This window comes from Ranitomeya imitator, chromosome 6 (genome assembly GCF_032444005.1).
Source record: "Ranitomeya imitator isolate aRanImi1 chromosome 6, aRanImi1.pri, whole genome shotgun sequence".
NCBI lineage: Eukaryota > Metazoa > Chordata > Amphibia > Anura > Dendrobatidae > Ranitomeya > Ranitomeya imitator.
This window is the reverse complement of record NC_091287.1, coordinates 17338748-17355757: the sequence shown is the minus strand read 5'-3', so window position 1 is coordinate 17355757 and position 17010 is coordinate 17338748. Positions and strand designations below refer to the sequence as shown.

At 45.5% G+C, this 17010-nt stretch overlaps 1 protein-coding gene across 2 annotated transcripts in view; it reads right to left on the bottom strand.

Annotated features, from left to right (window-relative positions):
• ADCYAP1R1 (ADCYAP receptor type I) overlaps positions 1-17010 on the bottom strand; it is a 292904-nt gene that overhangs the window by 45439 nt on the left and 230455 nt on the right. For both annotated transcript variants that reach the window (XM_069729249.1, XM_069729250.1), the window contains exons 11-13: positions 9225-9285; positions 4052-4121; positions 2982-3073 (exon numbers count right to left, since the gene is read on the bottom strand). In XM_069729249.1, coding sequence (XP_069585350.1) covers positions 2982-3073; positions 4052-4121; positions 9225-9285 — 223 coding nt within the window. The remainder of the gene's footprint in view (positions 1-2981; positions 3074-4051; positions 4122-9224; positions 9286-17010) is intronic.

Below are 17010 nucleotides of genomic sequence, written 5' to 3'. Positions count from 1 at the left end.
TGTTTTAGGGCGAGTTTCATTTGTCAAGTTGTGTGTGTTGAGTTGTGTGTGGCGACATGCATGTAGCGACTTTTGTGAGATGAGTTTTGTGTGGCAACATGCGTGTAGCAACTTTTTGTGTGTCGAGTTGCATGTGACAGGTTGGTGTAGCAAGTTGTGTGCAGCAAGTTTTGCGCATGGCGAGCTTTGCGCGTGGTGAGTTTTATGTCTGGTGCCTTTTGAGTATGTGCAAGTTTTGTGTGAGGCAACTTTTGCATGTGTTGCAAATTTTGTGCATGTGGCAATTTTTCCACGTGTGCAAGTTTTGCGTGTGGCGAGTTTTCCATGAGGTGAGTTTTGCACTTGTGGCGAGTTTTGCGTGAGCCTATTTTTTGCATGTGGCGAGTTTTGCGCGTGGTGAGTTTTGAGCGGCGACTTTTGTGTTTTGACTTTTATGTGGCGAGGTTGGTGTATTTGTGGTGAAATGTGTGCTAAGGGTAATATGTGTTCATGCACGTGGTAGTGTGTGACGCATTTTGTGTGTGTGTTCATATCCCCATGTGTGGTGAGTATCTCATGTCGGGGCCCCACCTTAGCAACTGATCGGTATATACTCTTTGGCGCCATCGCTCTCATTCTTTAAGTCCCCCTTGTTCACATCTGGCAGCTGTCAATTTGCCTCCAACACATTTCCTTTCACTTTTCCCCATTATGTAGATAGGGGAAAAATAGTTTGGTGAATTGGAAAGCGCGGGGTTAAAATTTCACCTCACAACATAGCCTATGACGCTCTCAGGGTCCAGACGTGTGACTGTGCAAAATGTTGTTGCTGTAGCTGCGACGCTTCCAACACTTTTCCTTTCACTTTTTTCCCCATTATGTAGATAGGGGCAAAATTGTTTGGTGAATTGGAACGCGCGGGGTTAAAATTTCGCCTCACAATATAGCCTATGACGCTCTCGGGGTCCAGACGTGTGACTGTGCAAAATTTTGTGGCTGTAGCTGCGACGGTGCAGATGCCAATCCCGGACATACACACACACACACACACACACACATACACACACACACACACATACAAACATACACACATTCAGCTTTATATAGTAGATAGAGGAGGAGATGACATACAGGTACATACTATATACAGGAGGAGATTACATACAGGTATATACTATATACAGGAGGAGATGACACACAGGTATATACTATATACAGGAGCAGATTACCTACAGGTATATACTATATACAGGAGGAGATGACATACAGGTATATGCTATATATAGAAGATGACATACAGGTATATACTATATACAGGAGGAGATGACACACAGATATATACTATATACAGGGGAGATGACACACAGGTATATACTATATACAGGAGGAGATGACATACAGGTATATACTATATATAGGAGGAGATGACATACAGGTATATACTATATATAGGAGGAGATGACATACAGGTATATACTACATACAGGGGAGATGACATACAGCAGGTATATACACTATTTACAGGGGAGATGACATACAGGTATATACTATATACAGGATATGACATACAGGTGTATACTATATATAAGGGAGATGACAAACATGTATATACTGAGGTGAAAATGAGAGGTGTGAGGTGAAAATGAAAAGGTGTGAGTGCAAAATGAGAGGAGTGAGGGAAAAAAAAGTGGAGTGATCGGAAAATGACAGATGTGAGGTCGAAATGACAAGTGTTAGGGGGGAATGAGAGGTGTGAGGGGGAAAATGAGAGATGTGAGGGGGAAAATGAGAGGCATGATGGGAAAATAAGAGAAGTGAGGTGCTATTACTAACCACAGATATTTACTATGCCCAGGCAACGCCGGGCTCTTCAGCTAGTATGTATATATAGCTGGTATAACCTGGGTATCTCCTGTATATAAATATGTCTATATGGCTGGTATAACCTGGGTATCTTCTTATTATGATAGATCTGGACTAACCTGGGTATTTTCTGGGATATGTGTGCACAGCTGGTATGAGCGGACCCCTGGTGCTATTTCTGATTGTATACACTATATATAATGTACAGCTGGTATAGCCTGGGCATCTCCTGTATATAATTATATATGCACAGCTGGTATAACCTGGGTATCTCCTGCATATAATTATATATGTACAGCTGGTATAACCTGGGCATCTCCTGTATATAAATATGTATATATAGCTGGTATAACCTGAGCATCTCCTGTATATAAATATGTCTATATAGCTGGTATAACCTGGGTATCTTCTTATTATGATAGATCTGGTCTAACCAGGGTATCTTCTGTATAAAATTATATATGTACAGGTGGTATAACCTGGGCATCTCCTGTATATGATTATATATGTACAGCTGGTATAACCTGGGCATCTCCTGTATATAATTATATATGTACAGCTAATATAACCTGGGTATATCCTGTATATAATTATATATGTACAGCTGGTATAACCTGGGCATCTCCTGTATATGATTATATATGTACAGCTGGTATAACCTGGGCATCTCCTGTATATAATTATACATGTACAGCTGGTATAACCTGGGCATCTCCTGTATATAATTATATATGTACAGCTGGTATAACCTGGGCATCTCCTGTATATAATTATACATGTACAGCTGGTATAACCTGGGCATCTCCTGTATATAATTATATATGTACAGCTGGTATAACCTGGGCATCTCCTGTATATAAATATGTATATATAGCTGGTATAACCTGAGCATCTCCTGTATATAAATATGTCTATATGGCTGGTATAACCTGGGTATCTTCTTATTATGATAGATCTGGTATAACCTGGGCATTTTCTGGGATATGTGTGCACAGCTGGTCTAACCTGGGTATTTTCTGGGATATGTGTGCACAGCTGGTGCTATTTCTGATTGCATATACTATACCCAGGTTGGTCATTATTGGGGGTTTCTGTGGAGCCTCCAGTTTCGGGGCAGGAGACCCCGCTCGTGCACTCACAGGTATATGCTGGACTCGTTGCCGCCGATGTCGGGGGACTGAAGCTTCTGCACCAAAATGATGATGATTCCCACGAACAGCACAAAGTTGATCTGTTGGAAGAAGCGAGAAGTGAAATCTGGAGACAATGTTGCATTTTGTACATTTGTCGGAATCCTATTATCACCGGAGCCCTCGACTGTCAGAGGTGTGACGGAGTCACGTGGTGACGGTGTCCACACAGCTGTGAACTGCAGAGCTGCGATCATTAATTCTTCCCTTACTTGTCTTCCGATACACACTGTGGGGTAAGGGGCGCCTGACGTATTAACCCCTCTGCTGCCACAGAGACTGGTTGCAGAATCTAATGCAGCAGCGATCAGATCCAGCTCCGGTCGCTTGTGTTAGAGGCAGGTGCCGGCCGTATAACACAGCCTGCATCCACCGTGTATGCGGCGAGCGCAGCTCCTGAGCACTTGATGTGCGGCTTTAACAGAATTTTTCTGACTGCGGGAATTTTTTACAAAAGTCATAGAATGATAGAAAATGATAAAAAAAATTAAAAACTAAATTATTTGTGCAAATACGCATGCGTCAAAACTTGTCAAATTATTTTACCACCTCACAGCCCTTATTAAAATAATTTAAAAAAAAATGATTGAGTTTAAGCCACAATTATAGGAGCAGAAAAAATAACCGTCGTGATATTTCAGCTACATTTACACATTTGTTGGCAACATTTATACTTGGGAATTTGTCACTCGCTATCCATTGTTTTCAGTGGGCAGTTCCTCCTTATTGGCGTTCTGCCAGCACTAGAGGTTCCGTATCGCCCATCCAATGGCTATTTTATGGCTGGGTGTGTATGTCACTTCCAGTTGTACTTTTTGACTTTTTTGAAACATTTTTTAATGACGGTGGAAGAAGATTTAGCCAGGTGACAGCAATATAATGACCGTCATATCCACCGCTCCTGTTCAGTGACACATACTAAAAATGATATCAGTAATACAAAACAATCCAACAACGCGGAGGTAAGATATTACCGTCCACCATTTACATATTTTATCATTTATTTCAGTTTTACTTACCATAATGGAGCCGATGACGGGACCCTTAATCACCCACCAGAGAGCCACATTAGTATTCATCTCCCAGCAGCTAAAAAAAATAATAATAAACAACAACAATAACATCAAACATTTGTTTTCTTCAATCATTTTCCAAGTAATCAACGATGTAAAGACAGCACAATGCCAATCAGCTGCTACTAAAGCCAGATGTATAATATAGTGCGCTAAGGCTGCGTTCACGCTATGTGGCCTCGGCGGGTGCTGGCTGTGTTATACAGGTGACACCTTCGTCCAACAGCAGCAATCGGAGCTAACGCTGATCGCTTCTGTTTAATGACTTCAGGCCTTGACAGTGACATTCAAATGGCGGCACAGTCTGGTTGGGCATCTGTTTAAGCGCCCATCACCCCCATAATGGGTTGTCATGGCAGATGGGGTCTTGGTCCTTGCCAACTTTGTACTGAAGCCTCGCCCAGCGTCTTACTAATATAAAATCAAAGAAATTATAAAAAATCAAATAACAAAAATTGCCATTTTTCACTTTTTATACCTCCCCCTAAAAATGCAATAAAAAGCAATTAAAACATTTTTTTTGTATGTAAATTAGCGCAGTCAGGAAAGGCTGGAGGTGAGCCCCATGCTTTTCTATTGCTGGACAGGAAAGATACATACAGTGCCTACAAGTAGTATTCAACCCCCTGCAGATTTAGCAGGTTTAATAAGATGCAAACAAGTTAGAGCCTTCAAACTTCAAACAAGAGCAGGATTTATAACAGATGCATAAATCTTACAAACCAAAAAGTTTAATTTTTATAAATTTTAAACATAAAAGTGTGGGTCAATTATTATTCAACCCCTAGGTTTAATATTTTGTGGAATAACCTTTGTTTGCAATTACAGCTAATAATCGTCTTTTATAAGACCTGATCAGGCCGGCACAGGTCTCTGGAGTTATCTTGGCCCACTCCTCCATGCAGATCTTCACCAAGTTATCTAGGTTCTTTGGGTGTCTCATGTGGACTTTAATCTTGAGTTCCTTCCACAAGTTTTCAATTGGGTTAAGGTCAGGAGACTGACTAGGCCACTGCAACACCTTGATTTTTTGCCTCTTGAACCAGGCCTTGGTTTTCTTGGCTGTGTGCGTTGGGTCGTTGTCTTGTTGGAAGATGAAATGATGACCCATCTTAAGATCCTTGATGGAGGAGTGGAGGTTCTTGGCCAAAATCTCCAGGTAGGCCGTGCTATCCATCTTCCCATGGATGCGGACCAGATGGCCAGGCCCCTTGGCCAAGAAACAGCCCCACAGCATGATGCTGCCACCACCATGCTTGACTGTAGGGATGGTATTCTTGGGGTCGTATGCAGTGCCATCCAGTCTCCAAACGTCACGTGTGTGGTTGGCACCAAAGATCTCGATCTTGGTCTCATCAGACCAGAGAACCTTGACCCAGTCAGTCTCAGAGTCCTCCAAGTGATCATGAGCAAACTGTAGATGAGCCTTGACATGACGCTTTGAAAGTAAAGGTACCTTACGGGCTCGTCTGGAACGGAGACCATTGCGGTGGTGTACGTTACTTATGGTATTGACTGAAACCAATGTCCCCACTGCCATGAGATCTTCCCGGAGCTCCTTCCTTGTTGTCCTTGGGTTAGCCTTGACTCTTCGGACAAGCCTGGCCTCGGCATGGGAGGAAACTTTCAAAGGCTGTCCAGGCTGTGGAAGGCTAACAGTAGTTCCATAAGCCTTCCACTTCCGGATGATGCTCCCAACAGTGGAGACAGGTAGGCCCAACTCCTTGGAAAGGGTTTTGTACCCCTTGCCAGCCTTGTGACCCTCCACGATCTTGTCTCTGATGGCCTTGGAATGCTCCTTTGTCTTTCCCATGTTGACCATGTATGAGTGCTGTTCACAAGTTTGGGGAGGGTCTTAAATAGTCAGAAAAGGCTGGAAAAAGAGATAATTAATCCAAACATGTGAAGCTCATTGTTCTTTGTGCCTGAACTACTTCTTAATACTTTAGGGGAACCAAACAGAATTCTGGTCGGTTGAGGGGTTGAATAATAAATGACCCTCTGAAAAGACTTTTCACAATTTAAAAAAAAAAAATAAACAAAGAAATAACATTCTTTTTTGCTGCAGTGCATTTCACACTTCCAGGCTGATCTACAGTCCAAATGTCACAATGCCAAGTTAATTCCAAATGTGTAAACCTGCTAAATCTGCAGGGGGTTGAATACTACTTGTAGGCACTGTATCATGGTACCGTGTTAGCCAGTAGATCTATATATATAACTAGATTGTGGCCCGATTCTAACGCATCGGGTATTCTAGAATATGCATGTCCCCGTAGTATATGGACAATGATGATTCCAGAATTCGCGGCACACTGTGCCCGTCGCTGATTGGTCGAGGCAACCTTTATGACATCATCGTCGCCATGGCAACCATAATGACATCTTCGTCGATACTGTGCCCGTCGCTGAATCAGAAACGTGAGATGTCTACGTCCTTTATGACATCATCGTCGCTGTGCCCTTTGCTGATTGGTCGAGGCCTGGCGGCCTCGACCAATCAGACGCGGGATTTCTACGTCCTTTATGACATCATCGTCGCTGTGCCCGTCGCTGATTGGTCGAGGCCTGGCGGCCTCGACCAATCAGAGAGCCGGGATTTCCAGGACAGACAGACAGACAGAAAGACAGACAGACAGACGGAAAAACCCTTAGACAATTATATATATAGATTGTCTAAGGGTTTTTCCGTCTGTCTGTCTGTCTGTCTGTCCTGGAAATCCCGCGTCTCTGATTGGTCGAGGCCGCCAGGCCTCGACCAATCAGCGACGGGCACAGCATCGACGTAGAAATCCCGTCTCTCTGATTGGTCGAGGCCAACAGGCCTCGACCAATCAGCGACGGGCACAGCATCGACGTAGAAATCCCGTCTCTCTGATTGGTCGAGGCCCCCAGGCCTCGACCAATCAGCGACGGGCACAGCGACAATGATGTCATAAAGGACGTAGACATCCCGCGTCTCTGATTGGTCGAGGCCGCCAGGCCTTGACCAATCAGCAACGGGCACAGCGACGATGATGTCATAAAGGACGTAGACATCCCGCGTCTCTGATTGGTCGAGGCCGCCAGGCCTTGACCAATCAGCAACGGGCACAGCGACGATGATGTCATAAAGGACGTAGAAATCCCAAGTTTCTGATTCAGCGACGGGCACAGTATCGACGTAGATGTCATAATGGTTGCCATGGCGACGATGATGTCATAAAGGTTGCCTCGACCAATCAGTGACGGGCACAGTCTGCCGCAATTTCTGGAATCATCATTGTCCATATACTACGGGGACATGCATATTCTAGAATACCCGATGCGTTAGAATCAGCGACGGGCACAGCATGGCGACGATGATGTCATAAAGGTTGCCTCGACCAATCAGCGACGGGCACAGTCTGCTGCGAATTCTGGAATCATCATTGTCCATATGCTATGGGGACATGCATATTCTAGAATACCCGATGCGTTAGAAGCGGGCCACAATCTAGTAAAAAAATATTTAGAATTGAGAGTCCTCAGTGGTTGATACCTTTTAATGGCTAACTGAAAAGATGGTATTATTTGTACTAAATGTCTAACTGGGGGTCTGTATGTGGGGGAGACAGGGCAAAAGCTTAGAACAAGAATGAATTCTCACCGCCACACAATAAGAGAAAAAAGAATGGATCTACCTGTGGCAATACATTTTTGTCTCCCAAATCATAACATTATGAACATGAAATTACTGGTGTTAAAAGGTAACTTCAAATCTCAGAGAGACAGAAGAGTCTGGGAATATAAACTGATGACGACCTTTGACAGTCTTAGTGGTGGAATGAATGTGTCGCACGGATTTATGTCTTTTTACATCAAGGAACTTGCCCCTCAGACTATGAGGGGTCATCACAACAGAGACCCTAATCAGAGGACAATAATACATTCTTATCTAAGAACTGGCCCAATATTTATGGACATAACTGTTTATTACCCATGGTAATTCTGCTTCATGTCTCCAGTCTTATCCATGGTTTTGTTTTGTTTGTTTTTTGTTTTTTTTTCTGTGCTATGTTGTGCATAAATATGTGATTCTTCAGAATTTGTTTTAGTCTTTGCCTGTCGAAGAGACCTGTGTAGTCTCGAAATCTTGCAATGTGTTACCATCTTTTCAGTTAGCCATTAAAAGGTATCAACCACTGAGGACTCTAAATTCTAAATATTTTTCTATTGCTGGACAGACATTTAAATGGTTACACTCTTTTTTAACCCAAACTCCACCATGTCCCCCAACCTACACCTTGTTGAGCAATCTCCACCACGTCCCTCAACCTCCACCATGACCTTCAACCTACACCAAGTCACCAACCTCCACCATGTCCCTCAACCCACACCACGACCTTCAACCTCCACCACGGACCCCAACCTCCACCACGTCCCTCAACCTCCACCACGACCTTCAACCTCCACCACGTCCCTCAACCTCCACCATGACCTTCAACCTCCACCAAGTCACCAACCTCCACCATGTCCCTCAACCTCCACCACGACCTTCAACCTCGACCACGGACCCCAACCTCCACCACGACCTTCAACCTCCACCACGTCCCTCAACCTCCACCATGACCTTCAACCTCCACCAAGTCACCAACCTCCACCATGTCCCTCAACCTCCACCACGACCTTCAACCTCCACCACGGACCCCAACCTCCACCACGTCCCTCAACCTCCACCACGACCTTCAACCTCCACCACGGACCCCAACTTCCACCACGGCCCCCAACCTCCACCACGTCCCTCAACCTCCACCACGACCTTCAACCTCCACCACGGACCCCAACTTCCACCACGGACCCCAACCTCCACCACGTCCCTCAACCTCCACCACGACCTTCAACCTCCACCACGTCCCTCAACCTCCACCATGACCTTCAACCTCCACCAAGTCACCAACCTCCACCATGTCCCTCAACCCACACCACGACCTTCAACCTCCACCACGGACCCCAACCTCCACCACGACCTTCAACCTCCACCACGGACCCCAACTTCCACCACGGCCCCCAACCTCCACCATGGTCTCCAATCCCCAATTCTCCGCCCCTAATATTCTGCATTATACCACATGTAAGGCTGCACATGTCTCATACTTACCCCTGGTCGTCAAAATGAAGCCTTAATACGGCCCATATGGTCACACAGATCAGCGGAGTGCCTGAAGGAGAGGAAAGCTGTCAGTCATTTTTGCATATGGAAGCAGCGGTGCGGCTGTGTAGTTGCTCGTCCACCAAGAAAAATGACACCATTTTTGTAGGGATCTAATTTGCCAATCATGAGAAATTTAGTCCAGAAGATATATGTAAATCAATCTGGAAGTGCATTGGCGGCGTGTCAGTGTACCTGTACTGCTTCATAAAGTGCACTGACACGCCCCCAGTGCACTTCCAGACTGATTTGCATATATCTTCTGGACTAAATTTCTCATGACTGGCACATCAGATCCCTACAAAAATGGTGTCATGGACAAAAACCGACACTGAAATCTACATCTGGTCTTATAGAAGTTACTCACAGCTCACAGACGGTATCACATGGGATTGGATTAGATACATGGGTCAGCAGACAGTATCACACAGGAGAGGATTAGATACACAGCTCAGCAGACAGTATCACACAGGATGGGATAAGATACACGGCTCAGCAGACAGTATCACACAGGAGAGGATTAGATACACGGCTCAGCAGTCAGTATCACACAGGAGAGGATTAGATACACGGCTCAGCAGACAGTATCACACAGGAGAGGATTAGATACACAGCTCAGCAGACAGTATCACACAGGATGGGATAAGATACACGGCTCAGCAGACAGTATCACACAGGAGAGGATTAGATACACAGCTCAGCAGACAGTATCACACAGGAGAGGATTAGATACACGGCTCAGCAGACAGTATCACACAGGATAGGATTAGATACACAGCTCAGCAGTCAGTATCACACAGGATAGGATTAGATACACGGCTCAGCAGACAGTATCACACAGGACAGGATTAGATACACAGCTCAGCAGTCAGTATCACACAGGATAGGATTAGATACACGGCTCAGCAGACAGTATCACAGGATAGGATTAGATACACGGCTCAGCAGACAGTATCACAGGATAGGATTAGATACACAGCTCAGCAGACTGTATCACAGGATAGGATTAGATACACGGCTCAGCAGACAGTATCACACAGGGGAGGATTAGATACACGGCTCAGCAGTCAGTATCACACAGTACAGGATTAGATACACCGCTCAGCAGTCAGTATCACACAGGATAGGATTAGATACACCGCTCAGCAGTCAGTATCACACAGGATAGGATTAGATACACGGCTCAGCAGTCAGTATCACACAGGACAGGATTAGATACACAGCTCAGCAGACAGTATCACACAGGATAGGATTAGATACACAGCTCAGCAGACAGTATCACACAGGACAGGATTAGATACACGGCTCAGCAGACAGTATCACACAGGATAGGATTAGATACACAGCTCAGCAGACAGTATCACACAGGACAGGATTAGATACACAGCTCAGCAGACAGTATCACACAGGATAGGATTAGATACACAGCTCAGCAGACAGTATCATCACACAGGATAGGATTAGATACACGGCTCAGCAGACAGTATCACACAGGAGAGGATTAGATACACCGCTGAGCAGTCAGTATCACACAGGATGGGATTAGATACACAGCTCAGCAGTCAGTATCACACAGGATAGGATTAGATACGCAGCTCAGCAGACAGTATCACACAGGACAGGATTAGATACACGGCTCAGCAGACAGTATCACACAGGATAGGATTAGATACACAGCTCAGCAGACAGTATCACACAGGACAGGATTAGATACACGGCTCAGCAGACAGTATCACACAGGAGATGATTAGATACACGGCTCAGCAGACAGTATCACAGGAGAGGATTAGATACACGGCTCAGCAGACAGTATCACACAGGATAGGATTAGATACACGGCTACAGGATAGGATTAGATACACGGCTCAGCAGACAGTATCACACAGGAGGATTAGATACACGGCTCAGCAGTCAGTATCACACAGTACAGGATTAGATACACAGCTCAGCAGACAGTATCACATAGGATAGGATTAGATACACAGCTCAGCAGACAGTATCACACAGGATAGGATTAGATACACGGCTCAGCAGTCAGTATCACACAGGATAGGAATAGATACACAGCTCAGCAGACAGTATCACACAGGATAGGATTAAATACACAGCTCAGCAAACAGTATCACACAGTACAGGATTAGATACACGGCTCAGCAGTCAGTATCACACAGGATAGGATTAGATACACGGCTCAGCAGACAGTATCACACAGGAGAGGATTAGATACACCGCTCAGCAGTCAGTATCACACAGTACAGGATTAGATACACCGCTCAGCAGTCAGTATCACACAGTACAGGATTAGATACACGGCTCAGCAGACAGTATCACACAGGAGAGGATTAGATACACGGCTCAGCAGACAGTATCACACAGTACAGGATTAGATACACGGCTCAGCAGTCAGTATCACACAGGATAGGATTAGATACACGGCTCAGCAGACAGTATCACACAGGAGAGGATTAGATACACCGCTCAGCAGTCAGTATCACACAGTACAGGATTAGATACACCGCTCAGCAGTCAGTATCACACAGTGCAGGATTAGATACACGGCTCAGCAGACAGTATCACACAGGAGGATTAGATACACGGCTCAGCAGTCAGTATCACACAGTACAGGATTAGATACACAGCTCAGCAGACAGTATCACATAGGATAGGATTAGATACACAGCTCAGCAGACAGTATCACACAGGATAGGATTAGATACACGGCTCAGCAGTCAGTATCACACAGGATAGGATTAGATACACAGCTCAGCAGACAGTATCACACAGGATAGGATTAAATACACAGCTCAGCAGACAGTATCACACAGTACAGGATTAGATACACGGCTCAGCAGTCAGTATCACACAGGATAGGATTAGATACACGGCTCAGCAGACAGTATCACACAGGAGAGGATTAGATACACCGCTCAGCAGTCAGTATCACACAGTACAGGATTAGATACACGGCTCAGCAGTCAGTATCACACAGGATAGGATTAGATACACGGCTCAGCAGACAGTATCACACAGTACAGGATTAGATACACGGCTCAGCAGTCAGTATCACACAGTACAGGATTAGATACACGGCTCAGCAGACAGTATCACACAGGAGAGGATTAGATACACGGCTCAGCAGACAGTATCACACAGGAGAGGATTAGATACACTGCTCAGCAGTCAGTATCACACAGGAGAGGATTAGATACACGGCTCAGCAGACAGTATCACACAGGATAGGATTAGATACACAGCTCAGCAGTCAGTATCACACAGGAGAGGATTAGATACACGGCTCAGCAGACAGTATCACACAGGAGAGGATTAGATACACGGCTCAGCAGTCAGTATCACACAGGAGAGGATTAGATACACAGCTCAGCAGACAGTATCACACAGGAGAGGATTAGATACACAGCTCAGCAGTCAGTATCACACAGGAGAGGATTAGATACACCGCTCAGCAGTCAGTATCACACAGTACAGGATTAGATACACGGCTCAGCAGACAGTATCACACAGGATAGGACTAGATACACGGCTCAGCAGTCAGTGTCACACGGGATAGGATTAGATACACAGCTCAGCAGTCAGTATCACACAGTACAGGATTAGATACATGGCTCAGCAGACAGTATCACACAGGAGAGGATTAGATACACGGCTCAGCAGACAGTATCACAGGATGGGATTAGATACACAGCTCAGCAAACAGTATCACACAGGATAGGATTAGATACACAGCTCAGCAGTCAGTATCACACAGGATAGGATTAGATACACAGTTCAGCAGACAGTATCACACAGGAGAGGATTAGATACGCGGCTCAGCAGACAGTATCACACAGGAGATGATTAGATACGCGGCTCAGCAGACAGTATCACACAGGATAGGATTAGATACACGGCTCAGCAGTCAGTATCACACAGGATAGGATTAGATACACGGCTCAGCAGACAGTGTCACACAGGAGAGGATTAGATACACGGCTCAGCAGACAGTATCATCACACAGGATAGGATTAGATACACAGCTCAGCAGACAGTATCATCACACAGGATAGGATTAGATACACGGCTCAGCAGACAGTATCACACAGGAGAGGATTAGATACACCGCTGAGCAGTCAGTATCACACAGTACAGGATTAGATACACGGCTCAGCAGACACTGTCACACAGGATAGGATTAGATACACCGCTCAGCAGTCAGTATCACACAGGATAGGATTAGATACACGGCTCAGCAGTCAGTATCACAAAGTACAGGATTAGATACACGGCTCAGCAGACAGTATCACACAGGATAGGACTAGATACACGGCTCAGCAGTCAGTATCACACGGGATAGGATTAGATACACAGCTCAGCAGTCAGTATCACACAGTACAGGATTAGATACACAGCTCAGCAGACAGTATCACACAGGAGAGGATTAGATACACAGCTCAGCAGTCAGTATCACACAGTACAGGATAAGATACACAGCTCAGCAGGCAGTATCACACAGGATAAGATTAGATACACGGCTCAGCAGACAGTATCACACAGGATAGGATTAGATACACGGCTCAGCAGACAGTATCACACAGGATAGGATTAGATACACGGCTCAGCAGACACTGTCACACAGCATAGGATTAGATACACGGCTCAGCAGACACTGTCACACAGGATAGGATTAGATACACGGCTCAGCAGTCAGTATCACAGAGGATAGGATTAGATACACGGCTCAGCAAACAGTATCACACAGGATAGGATTAGATACACGGCTCAGCAGACAGTATCACACAGGATAGGATTAGATACACAGCTCAGCAGACAGTATCACACAGGATAGGATTAGATACACACCTCAGCAGACAGTATCACAGGAGAGGATTAGATACACGGCTCAGCAGACAGTATCACACAGGAGAGGATTAGATACACGGCTCAGCAGACAGTATCTCACAGGAGGCGATTAGATACACGGCTCAGCAGACAGTGTCACACAGGATAGGATTAGATACACGGCTCAGCAGACAGTATCACACATTATAGGATTAGATACACGGCTCAGCAGTCAGTATCACACAGGATGGGATTAGATACACAGCTCAGCAGGCAGTATCACACAGGATAGGATTAGATACACAGCTCAGCAGACAGTATCACACAGGAGAGGATTAGATACACAGCTCAGCAGATGGTATCACACAGGATAGGATTAGATACACGGCTCAGCAGACAGTATCACACAGGATAGGATTAGATACACGGCTCAGCAGACAGTATCACAGAGGATAGGATTAGATACACAGCTCAGCAGATGGTATCACACAGGATAGGATTAGATACACGGCTCAGCAGACAGTATCACACAGGATAGGATTAGATACACGGCTCAGCAGACACTGTCACACAGGATAGGATTAGATACACGGCTCAGCAGACACTGTCACACAGGATAGGATTAGATACACGGCTCAGCAGTCAGTATCACAGAGGATAGGATTAGATACACGGCTCAGCAAACAGTATCACACAGGATAGGATTAGATACACGGCTCAGCAGACAGTATCACACAGGATAGGATTAGATACACAGCTCAGCAGACAGTATCACACAGGATAGGATTAGATACACAGCTCAGCAGACAGTATCACAGGAGAGGATTAGATACACGGCTCAGCAGACAGTATCACACAGGATAGGATTAGATACACGGCTCAGCAGACAGTATCACACATTATAGGATTAGATACACGGCTCAGCAGACAGTATCACACAGGATAGGATTAGATACACAGCTCAGCAGTCAGTATCACACAGGAGAGGATTAGATACACGGCTCAGCAGACAGTATCACACAGGAGAGGATTAGATACACGGCTCAGCAGTCAGTATCACACAGGAGAGGATTAGATACACAGCTCAGCAGACAGTATCACACAGGAGAGGATTAGATACACAGCTCAGCAGTCAGTATCACACAGGAGAGGATTAGATACACCGCTCAGCAGTCAGTATCACACAGTACAGGATTAGATACACGGCTCAGCAGACAGTATCACACAGGATAGGACTAGATACACGGCTCAGCAGTCAGTGTCACACGGGATAGGATTAGATACACAGCTCAGCAGTCAGTATCACACAGTACAGGATTAGATACATGGCTCAGCAGACAGTATCACACAGGAGAGGATTAGATACACGGCTCAGCAGACAGTATCACAGGATGGGATTAGATACACAGCTCAGCAAACAGTATCACACAGGATAGGATTAGATACACAGCTCAGCAGTCAGTATCACACAGGATAGGATTAGATACACAGTTCAGCAGACAGTATCACACAGGAGAGGATTAGATACGCGGCTCAGCAGACAGTATCACACAGGAGATGATTAGATACGCGGCTCAGCAGACAGTATCACACAGGATAGGATTAGATACACGGCTCAGCAGTCAGTATCACACAGGATAGGATTAGATACGCGGCTCAGCAGACAGTATCACACAGGAAAGGATTAGATACACGGCTCAGCAGACAGTGTCACACAGGAGAGGATTAGATACACGGCTCAGCAGACAGTATCATCACACAGGATAGGATTAGATACACAGCTCAGCAGACAGTATCATCACACAGGATAGGATTAGATACACGGCTCAGCAGACAGTATCACACAGGAGAGGATTAGATACACCGCTGAGCAGTCAGTATCACACAGTACAGGATTAGATACACGGCTCAGCAGACACTGTCACACAGGATAGGATTAGATACACCGCTCAGCAGTCAGTATCACACAGGATAGGATTAGATACACGGCTCAGCAGTCAGTATCACACAGTACAGGATTAGATACACGGCTCAGCAGACAGTATCACACAGGATAGGACTAGATACACGGCTCCCAGTCAGTATCACACGGGATAGGATTAGATACACAGCTCAGCAGTCAGTATCACACAGTACAGGATTAGATACACAGCTCAGCAGACAGTATCACACAGGAGAGGATTAGATACACAGCTCAGCAGTCAGTATCACACAGTACAGGATAAGATACACAGCTCAGCAGGCAGTATCACACAGGATAAGATTAGATACACGGCTCAGCAGACAGTATCACACAGGATAGGATTAGATACACGGCTCAGCAGACAGTATCACACAGGATAGGATTAGATACACGGCTCAGCAGACACTGTCACACAGCATAGGATTAGATACACGGCTCAGCAGACACTGTCACACAGGATAGGATTAGATACACGGCTCAGCAGTCAGTATCACAGAGGATAGGATTAGATACACGGCTCAGCAAACAGTATCACACAGGATAGGATTAGATACACGGCTCAGCAGACAGTATCACACAGGATAGGATTAGATACACAGCTCAGCAGACAGTATCACACAGGATAGGATTAGATACACAGCTCAGCAGACAGTATCACAGGAGAGGATTAGATACACGGCTCAGCAGACAGTATCACACAGGAGAGGATTAGATACACGGCTCAGCAGACAGTATCTCACAGGAGGCGATTAGATACACGGCTCAGCAGACAGTATCACACATTATAGGATTAGATACACGGCTCAGCAGTCAGTATCACACAGGATGGGATTAGATACACAGCTCAGCAGGCAGTATCACACAGGATAGGATTAGATACACAGCTCAGCAGACAGTATCACACAGGAGAGGATTAGATACACGGCTCAGCAGACA